Source organism: Mobula birostris, chromosome 8 (assembly GCF_030028105.1).
Source record: "Mobula birostris isolate sMobBir1 chromosome 8, sMobBir1.hap1, whole genome shotgun sequence".
Lineage (NCBI taxonomy): Eukaryota > Metazoa > Chordata > Chondrichthyes > Myliobatiformes > Myliobatidae > Mobula > Mobula birostris.
The window spans coordinates 41,963,600-41,982,438 of NC_092377.1; the positions used below are offsets into that span (position 1 = coordinate 41,963,600).

Below are 18,839 nucleotides of genomic sequence, written 5' to 3' on the forward strand. Positions count from 1 at the left end.
GGAATAAAGAGATCCTTTTCTGATTGGCTGCCAGTGATTAGTGGTGTTCCACAGGGGTCCATGTTAGAACCGATTCTTTTTAATTCCATCATGATTTGGATGATGGATTTAATGGCTTTGTTGCAAAGTTTGCAGGCAATACAAAGATAGGTGGAGGGGCAGGTCGTTTTGAGGAAGTAGAGTGGTACGGATAGATTTGGGGAACGTGTAATGAAGTGGCAGGTGGAATACAGTGTCGAGAAGTGTGTGGTCATGCTCTTTGGTGGAAGAAATGAAAGGGTTGACTATTTTCTAAATGGAGAGAAATTAGAAAAAAAATGAGCTGCAAAGGACTTGGGAGTTGTTGTGCAGAATCCCCTAAAAGTTAATTTGCAGGTTGAGTTTGTGGTAAGGAAGGAAAATTCAATGTTAGCATTCATTTCAGGAGAACTGGAATATAAAAGCAAGGATGTAATGTTGAGACTTTATAAAGCACTGGTGAGGCCTCACTTGGGGTATTGTGATCATTTTTGTACCCCTCATCTTGGAAAGGATGTGCTGAAACTGGAGAGTGTTCAAAGGAGGTTCACAAATATGATTTGAGGATTGAATGGCTTGTCATAGGAAGAGCATTTGATGGCTCTGGGTCTGTATTCACTCGAATTCAGAAGAATGAGAGGTGGCCTCATTGGAACCTATTGAATGGTGAAAGGCCTTGATAAAGTGGATGTGAAAGGATGTTTCCTTTGGTGGGAAGAGTCTAAGAATAGAGTAGTGTCCTTTTAGAATGGAAACGAGGAGGAATTTCTTTAATCAGAGAGTGGTGAATCTGTGGATTTCTTTGCCACAGACAGTTGTGAAGGCCAAGTCTTTATGTATATTCAAGGTAGAGGTTCATTGATTCTTGATTGGTCAGGGCATGAAGGGATACAGGGAGAAGGCAGGAGATTAGGGTTGAGAGGAAAATTTGATGAGCCTTGATGAAATGGCAGCACAGGCTCAATGGGCTCAATGGCCTAATTCTGCTCCTATATCATTGGTCTCTACCTCATTGGGCTAGTATAGTGACATAGCAAGTAGAGCCAAGCTGTTGCAGCTCCAGTGACCTGGGTTCAATCTTGACCCCTGATGCTCTCTGTATTTTCCAATATCTTCCTTCAACTGTATGGGAATTATCTGAGTGTTTCGGTTTCCTTCCACTTCCCAAAGACATGGAAGTTGACAGGTTAATTAGCCACTGCAAATTGCCCCTGTTGTGCAGATGAGTAGTAGAATTCAGGCTGGGAGACTGGAAGGGAATTGGTGAGATTATGGGGTGAATAAATAAAGAACAGAATAAAAATTGATTGACTATGACTATACCTCTTCCCACCCTGTCTCCTGTAAAAATGCTATTCCCTTTTCTCAGTTCCTTCGGCCCCACCACATCTGTTCCTAGGATGAGGCTTACCTTTCCAAGACATCAAAGATGTCCTTCTCATTCAAAGAATCAGGTTTCCCTTCCTCCACCATTGTTGCTGCCCTCAGCTGCATCTCCTCTATTTCCCTGGTATCCGTTCTCATCCCATCTTCCCACTGCCTTAACAGCGAGGGAATTCGTCTTTTCCGTTACCTACCACCCCATGAGCATCCACAACTCCCGCCATCTTAAATGGGATCCTTCCACAAAGCACATCTTTACCTCCCTCCCTCTCTTCACTTTCTGCAGGGATCACTCCCTCTGTGATTCCCTCATCCGCACTAATCTCCCTCCTGGCACTTACTCCTGCAGGCGGCCAAAGTGCTACACCTGCTCATTTACTTCCTCCCTCACTTCCATTCCGGGCTCCAAGCAGTCCTTCCAGGTGAGACAACACTTCACCTGGGGTCATCTTTTGTATCTGGTGCTCCCAACTCCACTACTTTGTTGAGATCCATCGTAATTTGGGAGACTGCTTCATTGAGAAACTCTGTTTCATCTCCCAAAAGCAAAACTTCCTGGTGACCCAACTCTTATTCCCATTCCCTATCCAACATGACAGTCCATGTCCTCCGCCTCTTGCGCCATGATGAGGCCACCCTAAGGGTGGAGGAGCAACACCTTATATTCTGTTTGAGTAGCCTCTAACCTGATGGCATTATTCACTCCTCTTCCCCTCATCTTCTATTCCCCACTCTGGCCTCTTAACTCTCATCACCTGCCTATCATATACCCCTCAAGCCCCTCCTCCCCTTTTTCCTTTGGTCCACTCTCCTCTATCAGATCCCTTCATCTCCAGCCCTTTACCTTTCCCACCCACCTGGCTCCACCTCTCACCATCTAGCTATCTTCCTTCCTCTCCCCTCACCTTTGTAATCTGGTGCCTTCCCCTTTCCTTTCCAGTCCTGAAGAAGGGTCTCAGCCCAAAACGCCGACCGTTTGTTTATACCCAACCTGCTGAGTTCCTCCTGCATTTTGTGTACGTCCCTTTGGATTTCTAGCACCTGCAGAATTTCTTGTGTTTACAGAATAAAGAATGGTTGATGGTCAGTATGGACTGGAGGCTTAAAGATGCAAATTTAAACAGCACAACTGTCTGCACATGTTCTAAATCAGAATTGGATTTATTATCACTGACTTGAATGACATAAAATTTGTTGTGCTCAGGCAGCAGTACAGTGCAAAGTCAAGATTGCTCTAAATTATAGAAACAAATAGTGCATAAAAAAGGAATAATGAGTTAGTGTCCTCATTCATGGATTGTTCAGAAATCTGATAGCAGAAGGGAAGAAACTGTTTCTGAATCATCGAGTGTCAGTCTTCAGTCTCCTGTACCTCCTCCATGATGGTAGTGACAAGAAGAGGGCATGTCTGGGATAGTGAGGGGTTTTAGTGAAAGACACTGATACTGCCTTCTAAAGGAACCACCTCTGGAATGTTGGGGAAGATTGTACCTGTGATGGAGCTTAGATCTTCCAAGCTATTGATTCAGTTCTTGCCTGTTGAAATGTCTCTCATATCTACTTCCAAAACCTTCCCCAGCAGCGTGTTCCAGGCAACTTTCACTGTGTTAATAAAAATAAAAAAAAAACAGCAAGAAGTTAACAATTTGTCTCAATAATCTCTTTTCCCTCTTACCTTAAAATGTTGCCCTCTAGTATTTGGCATATCAATCCTGGACACAGCTAACAAATTCTGCCCCATCTTAAGCCTCTTGCATTAATGGAGTCCCAGTCGATATTGAGGACATTAGTCAGCCACTGCAACTACCCTCTTGTTTGTACCTCTTTCCATTATTTGTCTACATATCTGTTTCAATATTTCCTCTTGGCTATTGGGAGGCCAGAAGTATAAGCCCAATGTAGTGATTGTTCCTTTCTTATTCCTGAGCTCTGCTCATATCCCCTCAATGGTTGAGCCCTCCAGCAAGTCTACTGCTGGAGCAGTCTCCTTGATCAGTAGTGTAATTCCCCACCTCTTTTACATTCCTTTCTATCATGTGTCATATCTGAAACCTAAACATTGTGCTGCCATTTCTGTCAACCAAGTTACTGTATCAGATACAACGTTGTACTTCCATGTACTAAACTAGGCTCTAAGTTCATCTATAATATTCCTTACATTGAAATAAATACAGCCCCACTCGCTTAATTACCTGATCCCACCTGTCCTTCCTCTCAGCCTCACTCGACCTGGCCTTCAACTTCCTCTCAGCCTCACTCGACCTGGCCTTCAACTTCCTCTCAGCCTCACTCGACCTGGCCTTCAACTTCCTCTCAGCCTCACTCGACCTGGCCTTCAGTCCTGCTGAGCTGCTATGCTGGTCCTACCCTCCTGCCGCCCTCACGTTGGAATAGGGTTGTGGAAAGAGAAGAGAATCTAGCAATACTGCCCATATTGGTCATTTGGTAGATACAGGTTCCCCATAGTTCAACCTGGCCAGTTTAGCTGCGCAATAAGTTTCTCTGAAAACTAGCTGTGAAAACAAGTAACTGACTCAATGTTGGTGAGGAAATATTTTATGCTAAATTAGTAATTTTATTCTAAATAAAATACTTTATTGGGGCAGGCTTAAGTCAGTTACTTTCAGTTTCCTGAACAACATGATGTTCATGAAAGTACAGCAGGAGAAAATTAGAAGTGAAATTTCTTTGGCATAGTGAACATAGAACATAGGATAGTACAGCACAGTACAAGCCCTTCGGCCCACAATGTTGTGCCGACCCTCAAACCCTGCCTCCCATATAATCCCCCACCTTAAATTCCTCCATATACCTGTCTAGTAGTCTCTTAAATTTCACTAGTGTATCTGCCTCCACCACAGACTCGGGCAGTGCATTCCACGCACCAACCACACTCTGAGTTTAAAAAAAACAAACCTTCTTCTAATATTCCCCTTGAACTTCCCACCCCTTACCACGATCTGCTCTTCACAAAGCCATACTGACTGTCACTGATCAGACCATGATTCTCTAAATGCCCATAGATCCTATCTCTAAGAACCTTTTGCAACAGCTTTCCCACCACAGACGTAAGGCTCACTGGTCTATAATTACCCGGACTATACCTACTACTTTCTTTGAACAAGGAGACAACATTCGCCTCCCTCCAATCCTCCGGTACCATTCCCATGGACAACGAGGACATGAAGATCCTAGCCAGAGGCTCAGCAATCTTTTCCCTTGCCTTATGGAGCAGCCTGGGGAATATTCCATCAGGCCCCGGGGACTTATCCATCCTAATGTATGTTAACAACTCCAACATCTCTCCCTTAATATCAACATGCTCCAGAACATCAACTCACTCATATTGTCCTCACCGTCATCAAGTTCCCTCTCATTGGTGAATCCTGAAGAGAAGTATTCATTGAGGATCTCGCTCACTTCCACAGCCTCCAGGCACATCTTCCCACCTTTATCTCTAATTGGTCCTATCTTCACTCCTGTCATCCTTTTGTTCTTCAATAATTGAAGAATGCCTTGAGGTTTTCCTTTACCCTACTCGCCAAGGCCTTCTCATGCCCACTTCTCGCTCTCCTTAGCCCCTTCTTAAGCTCCTTTCTTGCTACCCTATATTCCTCAATAGACCCATCTGATCCTTGCTTCCTAAACCTCATGTATGTTGCGTTCTTCCACCTGACTAGATTGTCCACCATAGTGAAGGTTGCCAGTTTTTTATATAACAACAAACCTTTAGTTGCACCATTACTATGGCAGTAATTGCAGAAGCTAGATGAAGATAACCAAAGGGGGAAATGGCAGCCATGGATAGACTAGAGGGAATGGTTCATTTGGATCTATGTGGTTCATAACTTCTAAATATTTACCGAAGCATTTTTTCAAAGTTTTAAGAAAATTATGAAGGAAAATTCTTAAGATGCATGGATAAATCAGGTATCCTAACTCAAAACAGCAACCGCTCCTACCGAATCTATTAAGTACCAAACCATGTGTATATTTGTGCAAGCATGCTTTGATTGTCTTTTCTTCTCCCTAGATGGGCATCATTTTGGAACAGCTTCCCACAAGAATGGCATTAAATTCATTTAAACGTTTGCAGGACTGAATATTAAGACATTGAGTAATATTTTCAGTGTACCGGAGGGTAAATAACAGACTACTTTGCTTCACCATTCCACTCCCACTTTGACCTAATTGACCTCTTACAATTTTGTAATGAAGCCCAATGTTCTGGCCACCTCACTACAGGAAGGATGTGGATGCTATAGAGAGAGTATAGAGGAGATATACAGATCTGTTTACCTGCATTGGAGGGTGTACCTTATGAGAATAGTGGAGTGAATTTAGCCTTTTTTCCTTAGGGTGCAGAGGATTAGAGGTGACCTGATAGAGGTGTATAAGATGATGAGGGGACAGCCAGAGGCTTTTTGCCAGGGCTGAAATGGCTAATATGAGGGGCATAGTTTTAAGGTGCTTGGAAGTAGGTACAGAGGGGATGTCAGGGGTAAGTTTTAAACACAGTGGTGGGTGCGTGGAATACACTGCCGGTGACAGTGGTGGAGGCGGATACAATAGGGTCTTTTAAGAGACTCTTGGAGATGTACATGGAGCTTTGAAAAATAGAGGGCTATGCGGTAGGAAAATCCCAGGCAGTTTCTAGAGTAGGTTACGTGGTGGAACAACATTGTGGGCCAAAGGGCCTGTAATGTGCTGTAGATTTCTATGTTCTAGACACAAGAAACAGTATCTCAGATTGTCCGAAATTGCTATGTTTCCTCCCTTCCATTCAATTCACCTCTCTCTCTGTTTACTCTTCCTCTGGGCATTTACAGTCCTTCACCACGTTTCCTTGGCAGATGCCACTCTGTACTACTCATTTTTTTTTCTCTTGGCTTTTGTCCGATCATGGGCATCCTCTGTCTGTCTCTGCCCTTTCTCTGTAAATTAAAACATGCCTGTTTCTCAACTTTTCATAGATCTGAAGAAAAAGCATTGACCTGAAACATTAACTTTGTGCCTCTCCACAAAATGATGAGTACTTCTAAACCAAATAGATGATTCTGTTAATTAAGCATTCATACATTTGAAAATTTGGCATTCCATATTACAGACTTGCTGGATAATGACAGAATAGTCATTATCTTTAGATTTCTTCTTAAGCAAAATATACCCCTCAAAGCGCGAGTCACATGGGTGTCTCCTGTCTCACTTTGATTTTGTCTGCAAGCTGGAGCTGAGTACAATACTAAAAATAGATTGTTCTGGAACAGGGTGCAGCAAGCATTTGGAAACTGGAAATCCACAAAATAAAATGTAAATAGTTTTGTTGTACACACCAGTGTATTATTTTGCATGAGTTCATGTAATACAGTGTATTGTTAAATGCTGTTACAAATTGCACCATTTTGGGAATCTGGGTTTGAAGATAAATGAATGCACTTTGTATAAATTGGAAATCAGGGTTTCATGAAGTCTGTGTTTAAGCCATAAAAATGATGCTATCAGAAAATTAAAAATAAGTAATTTATTTTGTCTTGAAAACTAGAATGAGAAACACTGGAATGGTGTAGATTTGAATGTATTTTAGCTATATATGTGCAAAGATTTGTTTCATTAAATGTGTAGTGACCTGGTGGAACAGATTTCTTGCTCATTAAAAAGACCTCCATGGTTTTTGTGCAATTAGTGGATAATCTCCTTTATTCATAATAACTGCTGTTAATGATTTTATTAAAGCATCTTTTAAGTTATCTGTCATACTGCAAATTCCTACTGGTTTACAAATGCAACTGTATCCTTTGCTAATGTCTCACCTACATCAGAGATTCCTTGATTGTACCTCAGTATCCTTTACACTTTTCTCCTTTCATTCTTTTCTTTCCCTTAATGCTGTAGCTTAAATGCAACCAATCAAGTAACGCACAAGATTCTGCAGATGCTGGTAATCTAGACTAACACACACAAAATGCTGAAGGAACTCAGCAGGTCAGGCAGAATCTTTGGAAACGAATTAACAGTCAACAGTTTGGGCTGAGTCCCTTCATCAGGACTGGAAAGGAAGAGGGAAAGTATTAAAATAAAAAGGTGGCAGGAGGGGAAGGAGGACAAGCTAGGAGTTGAAGCCAGGTGGGTGGGAGAGGGGGATGAAGTACGAAGCTGGGTGGTGATAGGTGGAAAAAGCAAAGTGCTGGAGAAGAAGGAATCTGATCGGAGAGGAGAGTGGATCATGGGAGAGAGGGGAGAAAGAAGGGCACCGGGGGAGGAGATAAGCAGGTGAGAAAAAGAGGTAAAAGGCTGGAGAGGGAAAGGGGTCAAAACGTATGACCAGAAGGTGAAATCAATGTTTATGCCATCAGGTTGGAGGCTACCTGGGCGGTATGAGGTGTTGCTTGACGCCCCTGAGAATGGCCTCATTGTGGCAGAAGAGGAGGTCATGGACCGACGTGTGGAGTGGGAATACAATTCAAATGGTTGGACACTGGGAAATTCTGCTTTTTGTAGGTGGAGCAGAGGTGCTCGATAAAGTGGTCCCCTAATTTATGTCGGATTTTACCAATGTAGAGAAGGCTGCATCAGGAGCACCAGAGGGTGCTGTCGTCAACAGACTTGACAGAGATATACAGTTGTGTCTTCAGCATAACTGTGGAAATTGTCATGCAAACCACACAGCCTGCCCAGTGTAGACATCTAGGTGTAGTAGTGACTCAATGCTGGATACTTTGGCCTGGGAAATGCCATAGATTGTTGTGTACTTGTCCTTATGCTGAATTTAGTGAACTTTGTAAAGATGGCATAAACAATCGGATAAGTGTATGTACATCTAGCTGCAATACTGGTGGAAATGTGTGTCTCATTGAATAGGTGTATTATTGATATCAAAGATTCTTTTACACTGTATCTCATGGTTATGACCTCAGAACAGAATTTACTTCAGTATTTCAGCTGTTTATCCTTTGTTTCATATTTGCATTTATGTCAAAAGATTCAGGTGCTTTATTCCCTTTGAAACTCGGATAAAAGGAAATCCAGCAAGAGTAGTTTAAAAGAAATTGCAAAACCTTGCTTGGCTGTTTGAAGTCTCAAACTCTGAAAATGGGTAACACTATTTGTTGTTTGAAAGTTAATTACTGGTGGGAATGAGACCATTATCAAGGACTTTACCCAGTTTTACTCCAGGAATTAATGTCAGACAAAGTTCAAAGTAAATTTATTCTCTAAGTACATATGTCACCCAATACGATCCTGAGATTTGTTTTCTTGTGGCATGCTCAATCAATCCAATAATCACAATAGAATCAAGGAAGGACCACACCCACTAGGACAGTCATCCAGTGTACAAAACACAACAAATTTTGCAAATACAAACAAAAATAATGATAATAAATAAGCATCAAGAACATGAGATGAAGAGTCCTCGAAAGTGAGACCAAAGGTTGTACAAACCAGTTCAGTGATGGAGCAAGTGGAGTGAAATTGTCCCCTCTGGTTCAAAAGGCTGATGGTAGAGGGGTAATAACTGTTCCTGAACCTGGTGGTGAGAGTCCTGAAACTCTTGTACCTTCTTGATGGCAGTGTAGAGATGAGAGCGTGACCTGAGTGACAGTGGTCCCTGTTGATGGGATGCCACTTTCCTGCGGCAACACTCAGTGGTGGGGACGGCTTTACCTGTGATACACTGGGACATATCCACTACTTTTTATATTAGGATACAGTAGATGACCCAACTGATTTGCAGGTGAAGCTTTACTTCATCTGGGGCACTGAATGGAGCTGAGGGAGGAGATGAATAGGCAGCTATAGTATTTCACACACAATGCTGGAGAAACTCAGTAAGCTAGGCGGCATTTATGGAAAAGAGGAAGTAGTCAATGTTTCAGGCCAGGATCCTTCATTGGGACTGGAAAGGAAGAGGAGAAGTCTGAATAAGAAGGTGGAGGTGGGGAGAAAGAAGTACAAGGTAATAACTGAAAGAGGGGGAGGGGGGTGAAGCAAAGAGCCAGGAAGTTGATTGGTGGAAGAGATAAAAGCCTGGACACAGAGGAATTTGATAGGAGAGAACAGAAGACTATGGAAGAAAGGGAAGAGGGAGGTGCAGCAGAAGGGAGTGATGGGCAGGCGAAGAGACAAGGTGAGAGAGGGAAACAAGAGAATGGTAAGGGGTTGGTGGGGGGGGGGGGAAGCCACAGGATATCTGAGAAATTGATGTTCATTCCATCAGGCCTGAGGCTACCCAGAAGGAATATTCCATCTCAGGTGTGGCCCCATCACAGCAGAAGAGGATTGACATGTCAGAGTCAGAATGGGAAGCAGAATTAAAAAGGAGGGCCACTGGGAGGTCCCACTTTTTGTGGCGGATGGACTGAAGGTGCTCGGCCTCTGGCCTGATGGCATGAACACAGGAGCCATCCCATCCATGTTTATTTGCAGCATGACACAAAACTGTGGTCTTTTTCATGGAGCTTTTGCAGTGAATGCACCCAGCATATACTCCTCAACGTGGGATGTGCCAGTTGGCAGCAATTACTTGTAGACATTTCCTTGTACTGGAAAGTCAACAGTTTTCAGGAAAACCTGAATGAGACTTTAAGTGAGTTGACCTTTCATCACAAATTGATGTTTGTCTTGATACGTGCCCCTTGGAACAGCCATAGAGCACAAAGTTCTGTGTTACACAATTACTCAGGACAAACCTTGACAAAGACCACTGCACCCCTCTTCATACCTTTTCTGTATGCACAGGTCCACAAAGAGACAGACAATCATCTCATCAGCTGCTTCAGGAGCAGCGTATGGTGGGACTGAGAATCTGGTTGTGCTGGAAGGATACGTTGAGGATGGCTCCTCTCACCACCATGCATGTAAAGCCTTAGAGCTGGTGTTTTGACACTTTGCTGGTCAGCTCAAGGAACTATCCCAGTTGATTCACTGTCTCCTTCATCTCTGGACAATTGTGCTGACCATACCTGATGGACTTGTGGTCAAAAGTGTTTCTCTGCAGGATCTTTTCTAAGAAGGAATAGCACACGCAGACTAAAACATTGCTCAGTTACAAGGGCAGATTCATGCTTTGTAACAACAGGGACAGGCAGATGTACAGCACAAAGTAATATTTGGTATTTATATGCTTGGATTAAACAACAATGACTCCACCTGATTTGATGAGGATGTTGTGTGTTATCAAGCTGATTAACCTCAGGGCATTTGAGAATTGTATCTTGCTGGATCATTCCTTGTCCTTCTACTTTACAAGCAAACATTTAAAAAGAATTTTTTTTGCAAAAATATAACAAATCATTGAACCTTCCCAAGCATTCATCTGGCCAAGTTATACCAATGGTTTCCAATCTTTAAGCATTAGTTAAAAGCTGTGAAACCCAACCTTTAGACACTCACATTAAAATGACAAAGGATATGGGAACATTATAGAAATAAAATTCAGCAGAAGAGCCTTGTTATCTTCCAATAGTGTAGGCAGGATTAATATCGAGATTATACTTTTGTTATCAACAGTCATACTTTCACTGACCCTGTTTTTTTCAGTATATCTCCTTAATTTACCAATGAAGGACTTTATTTTAACGTATTATGGTTTTATTAATTACAAATGTATATCTTGTTCCTATAGGTACATATATGTTCCTTTGGGAGGCTCTCGGCATGGCTTAATAAGAATGATGTTCTCCTCTGCACTGGCCTTCAGCTTTGTATGCTACTGGCACGGTGGCCACAGCTTCATGCTAAACTGGGCAACCATGAACTGGGTTGGAGTAATGCTAGAAAATCTACTGAAGATGATCTGTTTTCTTTCACCTGCTCAAGAAATCATTGTAAGTGCTAACACTGTGTATTCACTACAGTAACTAGGGCACAAATTTAAATTGCATTTTAAAATGCTTGTAATTAGTAATTTGAATTTAGAAATGCTTTTATCATTTTTACACTGTGGAATTGTAAGCATAGTTAATTATCTAATATACAAGAATCTCAATTAACCAATCTTTCTCCATATCAATACGATGTAAAACGTCTTTTATGAGATAAATTTGAGTTAATTGCAAAGTGATGAATATTGATCCTTGCTGTGCTTATTAAGTTAAAATTTTCTTAGTAATCATCACCCACAGCAGCACTTGAAATCTTAATCTCAGATGTATACAGATATTGAAAATCTAATTTAGCCAAGGAGAGAAAATAATTTTATATTGTACTTAATGATAATTATTGCACTTGATGCTTCCAGTGTGCATGTTTTGGACCTTGAGTTCCAAAGTTTTCTAAAGACTCTGCTTGCATATACATGGTCATATTAATGTGGCTGTTAGTATGTGCAATGAATGTTCTGTGGAAGTTTGTGCAGCTGGTAGATCACAAAACAGGTTGAGTACCTCTTGCCTGAACTTCTAAAATCAGAAATCAAATTCTTTTTGTTTGACACTGACATGACGTCAGAAATGGAAAATTCCACAAAACACCAGGAAGTTTCCCAGGTGATGCACAGGTCTCTGCACAGCACAGACAGTTCAGAGAATGACCTCACATACATAATGACCATAAGTTAATGAAAAATAGAAAACACTATAAAAAGCAAAAAATGAAGATCTCAGTCGTGTATTATCAGTGTCAGAGTGAATATACGTCACTTAACAATTTGCTGATCATGATAAGCTGAAAATTGAAGGTAAATGTGAATATTCAGCAGACAAACTTAAGAAAAAGCACAGCGTTAAATTTTTAAAGTGACTGCTGATCACAAAAAATCTAGCACCAGAGCAAGTCTATGATGCTATTGTTTTTATATAATGACATTCAATTTTTAAAGTGTCACTAATGAAAGTCGAACACGAGGACAAGTCTACAATGCTGATTGTATTTATACCTTACATAAAACCTTAAAAAAAGTAATATACAAATACTGTAATCTTTTTAATCAATACATCCCATCATAGGTAGAGACTGAAAGCCTGCTATTGTTTGCTATTCAACCAGCTGGTTCAGGAGTTCACCTGGTGCTGCTTTTGTAACCCTTCATACATTATATTTTCACTATATGACTGGTATGTGATCATTTTTACTGTTAAGTACATATGTGTGACAAACAAGCATAAGACAAGGGCTGCTTACCAGTAGTACATAAATTTGGAGTCAGAAGTTATGGTGATCCCAAACAATCTCATTTTACTGTATATTCCAAAATCTGAAAAATTCCAAAACATTTCCGGACCCAAGCATTTCAGATAAGGGGTATTCAACCTCCAATCAGTTTGCAGTCTTGCTGTTCTCGAGCTCTGATCCAGCCAATGGGAACTCTTTATCTGACCAAGCCCATTCAGTATACTGAAAGAACTGTGTTCAATTACTTATCAATGACGTAGTTACTCGATTTCTTCCCGTAGCAGAATGATTTGGCAGGATTCCTGACTTCAAGGCATCTGCACATCTAAAGTGTGGATGTATGTCAGTCTGGGTTCAATTGCTCAACTACTTGGTTTTGTGGGGAATTGGAGCTGCCTTATAACACTGCAATTTAATACTTAGCACTTGCCTAGTGTTAAATAAATCTCCCCTCCATTGACTGCATCCATACTGCCTGGTGCCTCTGGAAAACAGTTCACAATCAAGGATACCTAAAGCTAAATTTAGTCATTCTCTTCCCCATTCTCCCAGAACAGGAACACTACAATCCAGAAATGTACAGTCTCCATTCCCCTTTGATGACAGTGGGATGTAGAGAGAGAGTGGATAGGTGGTACATCTATGGTACTGTGTAAGACAAGTAACAGCAACCCCTCCACGGCTTTGGTTCAGACCAAGGATCCCATTTTAGAAAGGGTGTATCCCTTGCAGCCAGTGATATGCCTGACAACCACATACCCAGTAAGTACCATTAAAAGGATTCAGAGGATCACCAGTAGTATAGACATTGCATCTACTTTTACTTAAGTCTAGTCCCGTTCATGATAGTTACAGTAACATACTTCACCCCTATCTACAAAACAGCTTCAGAGCTGGGTGGGTGGGGGTGGGTTATGCAATCATTGCAAGTAGATCGATGCCATTCCTCAAAGCAGTCGCATTGGCAAGAGTCATCCCAATGGGCAGTGCTCCCTTGACAGTTCTAATTTAATTGTCAAAATAAAACACGGAATCAAACTCACTATGACCCAAGGGTATAAACACATCGGCAATCCTCCTTTCAAATGCAAAGGTCCTCCAGAGTATACCCATCAACCTGACTGGTGTGCACGTGACGCACCTTCATATCCAAGGCAAAGAAAAGTGTTGGGAGTATGTGTCATGGGATACTTCTGCATTTGGTCAGAAAAAAGGTGTCCCTGGTCCGGTAGCAACATTGGCTTAACATGCGAGGCGTTTAACCACATCGACTCTCCTTGGATCTTAAAAGCAGTATATGTGGTCAGCAACACTTGGAATGAACCTTTCCTGCAGGTCTCCAGGCAGTTCTTTTGTAGTCTTCAGCCAGCATGATCTCTTTGGTTTCAAGTACCTGTTGATGGGAACCTTTATGACCTTGCGTTAATGCTATGCAATACTGCAGCATGCTTTTGCTCATAATATGGATGTCCATCTGTTTAATTAAAAAGGGAGGGGTGACTGGCAAGTGCATGGACGTCCCATAATTTTCTCATGCGGAGATTGGCCTGATACAGAGTTTGGAGTGCAGTGCAGTGTCATGGGGGCCAGTGGAAGTGCCTTTGCTCAATTTAACTTGGTCTTGTGCAATTTAACTAACCTGCATTTCAGAGCCCCGTTCTGTCTTTCAGCTGCCCCACAAGATGGAGGGTGGAAAGGGCATGTGAAATGATGTTTAGAGTGAACTGCTTTTATATAGCATCAGTTGTGTATCTTGTATTCAAAAAGCAGTTATTTTTTGCCACTGACCATTAGCGAGAAGTAAGCAGTAAGAGAATTCAGAACTGTTTTGTTCTCTGCGGTTTCAAGCACTCAGGCTTGGAGATGCCAGAAACACTGGGAGTGAAAATGAAATGATTTCACTAATTCAACAAATCAGGAACTATGAGGAATTTGAAGGTATCACAGTCATCTTGAATATTACAATAAAAATGAAGATTTGGAGAATACAATTGTCGATAGCATTGTATGAAGACAATCTATTATCTGCACTATGTACACTTGATGAATTCCTCTGGTAACTATTTGGAACTAATATACAGTTTAATAGTGCTGTAGTGCTATTGGTGGTCTAATTAGTTCTTTGTTTCTTTAAATATATAATTTGTTACTTGCTCTTTTTTATATACCTTTTTAACTATTTCCATGAAACTTCAGCTAATTGGGGCAGCTGATTAATTGGACCAAAGTGTACCCTATGTGTCCCAGTTAATTAGAATCTACTGTAATTGAAAAGCAGGAAAAGGTTCATAGTTAATTCATCATGTTTTATCAGAGTTCTGAAGAGGTGTGAAATCTACGTAGTTTCCATAATTGTCCATTGTCATGTGCTACTCCTAAGGCATAATAAGATTCAGTGTAAATGTTTACACGGGATCACCTGCAAGGAGGCAGACTTTTATTCAGGTAAGAAGGTACAGGTCCTTGAGCAAACAGGAAGGAATGTTAACACACAAAACACAGGAGGAACTCAGCAGGTCAGGCAGCATCTATGGAAGTGAATAAACAGTCGATGTTTCGGGCCAATATCCTTTTTCAAGTCTGGAAAGGAATTGGGAAGATGCCAGAATAGAATGGTGGGGGGTGGAAAAGAGGATAGCTAGGTGATAGGTGAAGCCAGGTGGGTGGGAAAAATAAAAGGCTGGAGAAGACGGAATCTGATAGGAGTGGGATGGCTGGCTGGGCCAGAACTAGAGGGGTGAGAGGTCCCTGACTGCAAGGGAGTTGGAAATATCTTACCCAGATTCAGCCTAGCAGTTTGGAAAGGGTTAGTTTGTAGCCTATGGCTGCAAAAGGGAGGGGTGGGTTCAGATTGAAGGAGGAGGGTGGGAGACTGTGGAATACTCCAGAGGTAAGGGTAGCCAAAAAAGGGGTGCATCAAGTGAAAGATCTGAAGTAATGGGGGACAACAAATTGAGGAAAATGGGTGAATTGGAGGAATTTATAGTTCTGTATAAAGTTAAAGGTCAGAAGGAAGGGGAAGGAAGATTTGGAGCCCTTAATCCTTTGAAAGTGGCAGCAGCATTAGAGAACCAAATAGGTAAAGGATTCCAGGCCAAGATTTTGTCTAATGGATTGCTGAAAATTTGTTGCAAATTATTGACCAATATAACAGTGCTAAAATGGTGGGAAAATTGGTTGTGAAAGTGGAGTGTATTACTCCGAAAGAAAGGAAGGGAGTTAGTGGGGTAGTGCATGGTACTTGGTCTGGCATGACTGAAAAGGAAATTTTGGACAATATTAAAGGTAGTCAAGTGATTGAAGCCAAATGATTAAAATCAAGAGAAAGTGGTGATTGGGATTTTCCTGTTCTACTGGTTTTTGCAGATGACATTCTTCCAACTAGAGTCTATCTTGGGTGCTTGTCTTATCAAGTTAGAGAATATACTGTATTAGACCTCCCTTGCGCTGTTATAATTGCCAGAGATTTGGACACGTTGCTGGTTCATGTCGAGGTAAAAGAAGATGTGTGAAATGTGGAGAGGATCATGATATTAAAGCATGTAAGGCAGCGGTGCCTAAATGCAGTAACTGTGGAGGGGACCATATAGCGGCGTTCAGAGGATGTGAGTATTTCAGTAAGGCAAAGCAGATTCAGGATGTTAGTATCCAACAAAAAATATCTTATGCTGAGGCAGTAAAGAAAGTTGATAGAGAGCAAAGGATAAGTTAAGAAAAGATTGGAATGATGGGGAGTCAGTACATTCTGAATTCTGCAACTATGGTTCCTTCAGGCATGTTGTTGATGACTAAAGACTCTTTTTGCCATTTGTTGTTGATGTACTGGTCGGGGCTAAAATTACAACCCAAGAGGTCGGATATGATAAAAGTAATTGTTGGAGCTGCAGAGAGATTCCTTGATATGAAACAGATTTTGCCGGAAAAATTACGTGAGTATGTGACAGACAAACATTCACTGGATACTTACCAGTTGTCAGGGTCAGAGAATACGGAGGAGCTTTATGTGGGTGAAGAAGCCAATAATTAGTATTTGGATGTTTTTAATATTACAATGGAATGCAAGAAGTTTAACTGCAAATGGTCAAGAATTAAAAGATTTCTTGGAACTTTTAAAGACAAGCCTGATTTGATCTGTATACAGGAGACATGGTTAAAGCCTCATTTAGATTTTGTGATCTCTAGATATGATAATTTGAGAGCTGACAGAACGGGTAAATCTGGTGGAGGGTGTGCAACTGTCATAAAAACAGAACTCCAGTTTAGAAGACTTGATTTTAAATCTAACCTTGAAATTGTGGCTGTGGAGGTTTGGAGCTCTCATGGTCAAACAACTGTGATTAACTTTTATAATCCATGTAATATGATGTTATCAGATGTGGATGAAATTATGAATAAGGTAAGATCCCCAGTAATCTGGGTTGGAGATTTCAATGCCCATAATCCTATATGGGGTAGTGAAAGTAAAGATAGTAATGGAGCGGTAGTAGAGGAGTTTCTAGATAAATACAATATGGTACTGCTAAATGACGGAAGGCCTACAAGATTTAATATTGTAAGGAATACTTGTAGTCACTTAGACTTATCTATCACTTTCTCAAACTTAGCTAGGGTTGGGGAATGGGATGTTATGGACGGATACACACTAGGAAGTGATCACTATCCTATATTATGTAGATTTGGTAGAAATTTGATATTAGAAGTTGTGGAGAGGTCTGCTAGGTATAATTTTTCTTTGGCCCATTGGGATGAGTACCAGGAGAAAGCTGTGGATATAATAGAAGAGATTAATAGCGAGAGCTCCATAAATGATTGGAATGAATCCCTCTGTCCTATAATTCATAAAGTTGCTCAGTTGACTATTCCGCTACAGAATGTTCCTAAGGCTCGAGCATTAGTTCCGTGGTGGAATAAAAATTGTGATATAGTGGTAAGAAACAGAAATAGAGCTTACAGGAAATTAAGAAAGTACCCAGTGTTAGATAATGTTATGGAGTATAAAAAGGAAAGAGCAGTAGCAAGGAGAGTAATTAAAAATGCAAGGAGGGATAGTTGGAGAAGATTTTGTGGAACCCTGGGCCCTGAGACACCTATAAGGCAGCAATGGATGTTCATTCACAGAATGACAGGGATATAGGAAATCATCTATCCCAGCTTTGCTGGAAGGAGATACTGAAACTGTAACCAATAAGGAAAAGGCTGATATGTTTGTAGAGGTGTTCCAAGCGTTACACAGTTCTGGAGAATTAGGTGATTTGAGAAAGGAAATTATGATAAAGTTGCAAATTGGACAGGAGTTTGGATGATAATAGCTCCATAAATTTCTTTTTCTCCCTTCAGGAATTGCAGGAAGCTGTCAAATCAGGTTCAAACGCTTCTGGTAGGGATGGACTGTGTTATGAATTGCTTAAGCATTTAGATGACTTTGTATTAATAGAAATACTAGCATTGTTTAATTCAGTGTGGAAGGAAGGAAAATTACCAGTAGAATGGAAGCATGCGGTGGTAGTTCCAGTTTTAAAAGCCAGGTAAGGACGTGTCTAGTCCTAGTTCTTATCGGCCTATAGCTTTAACATCAGTGCTTTGTAAAATTATGGAATGAATGGTCACCAACAAATTGTTTATTTTTTGGAAAATGAGGGACATTTTGCTGCCTATCAAAGTGGTTTTAGAACTGGAAGATCAACAGTGAAATCTGTTGCCCTTTTAGATCATGATATTAAAAAAGTGTTTCAAAATAGAGACGTAATGGTAAATGTATTTCTAGATATTGAAAGAGCATATGACTCACTATGGAAGATCGGCTTATGAATTAAACTCTATGATGCGGGAATTAGAGGTAGAATGTTTAATTGGATCAAAGATTTCCTTAAGGAAAGGAAAATTCAAGTAAGAATAGGTAGAACAAGCTCTAGGTCAGTTAAAATAGGTAATGGTACCCCTCAAGGAAGTGTCATTAGTCCAGTTCTTTTTTAATGTCATGATAAACGATATCTTTGATCAGGTAGGGACAGGATTTGGCAAATCATTGTTTGTAGATGATGGTGCAATCTGGAAAAGAGGAAGAAACATCAAGTATATATTAAGGCAGGTACAGAAGTCTTTAAGATCAGTTGAAAACTGGGCTAATAAATGGGGTTTCAGAATTACTGCTTCTAAGTCCAAGGGTCTCAGCCCGAAACGTCGACTATACCTCTTCCTAGAGATGCTGCCTGTTCTGCTGCGTTCACCAGCAACTTTTATGTTTTCTGATTGTGAATTGTGTCTATATGATTCTCCACTAGAAAAAGTCAAGGTATTCAAGTTTTTAGGTGTCTGGTTTGATGAAAAAC

At 40.9% G+C, this 18,839-nt stretch overlaps 1 protein-coding gene across 4 annotated transcripts in view; it reads left to right on the forward strand.

The window, feature by feature from the left end:
- Positions 1–18,839, forward strand: part of hhat (hedgehog acyltransferase) — a 251,016-nt gene that overhangs the window by 95,082 nt on the left and 137,095 nt on the right. For all 4 annotated transcript variants that reach the window (XM_072265059.1, XM_072265058.1, XM_072265056.1 and 1 more), the window contains one exon: positions 11,024–11,225. In XM_072265059.1, the coding sequence (XP_072121160.1) occupies positions 11,024–11,225 (202 nt within the window). The remainder of the gene's footprint in view (positions 1–11,023; positions 11,226–18,839) is intronic.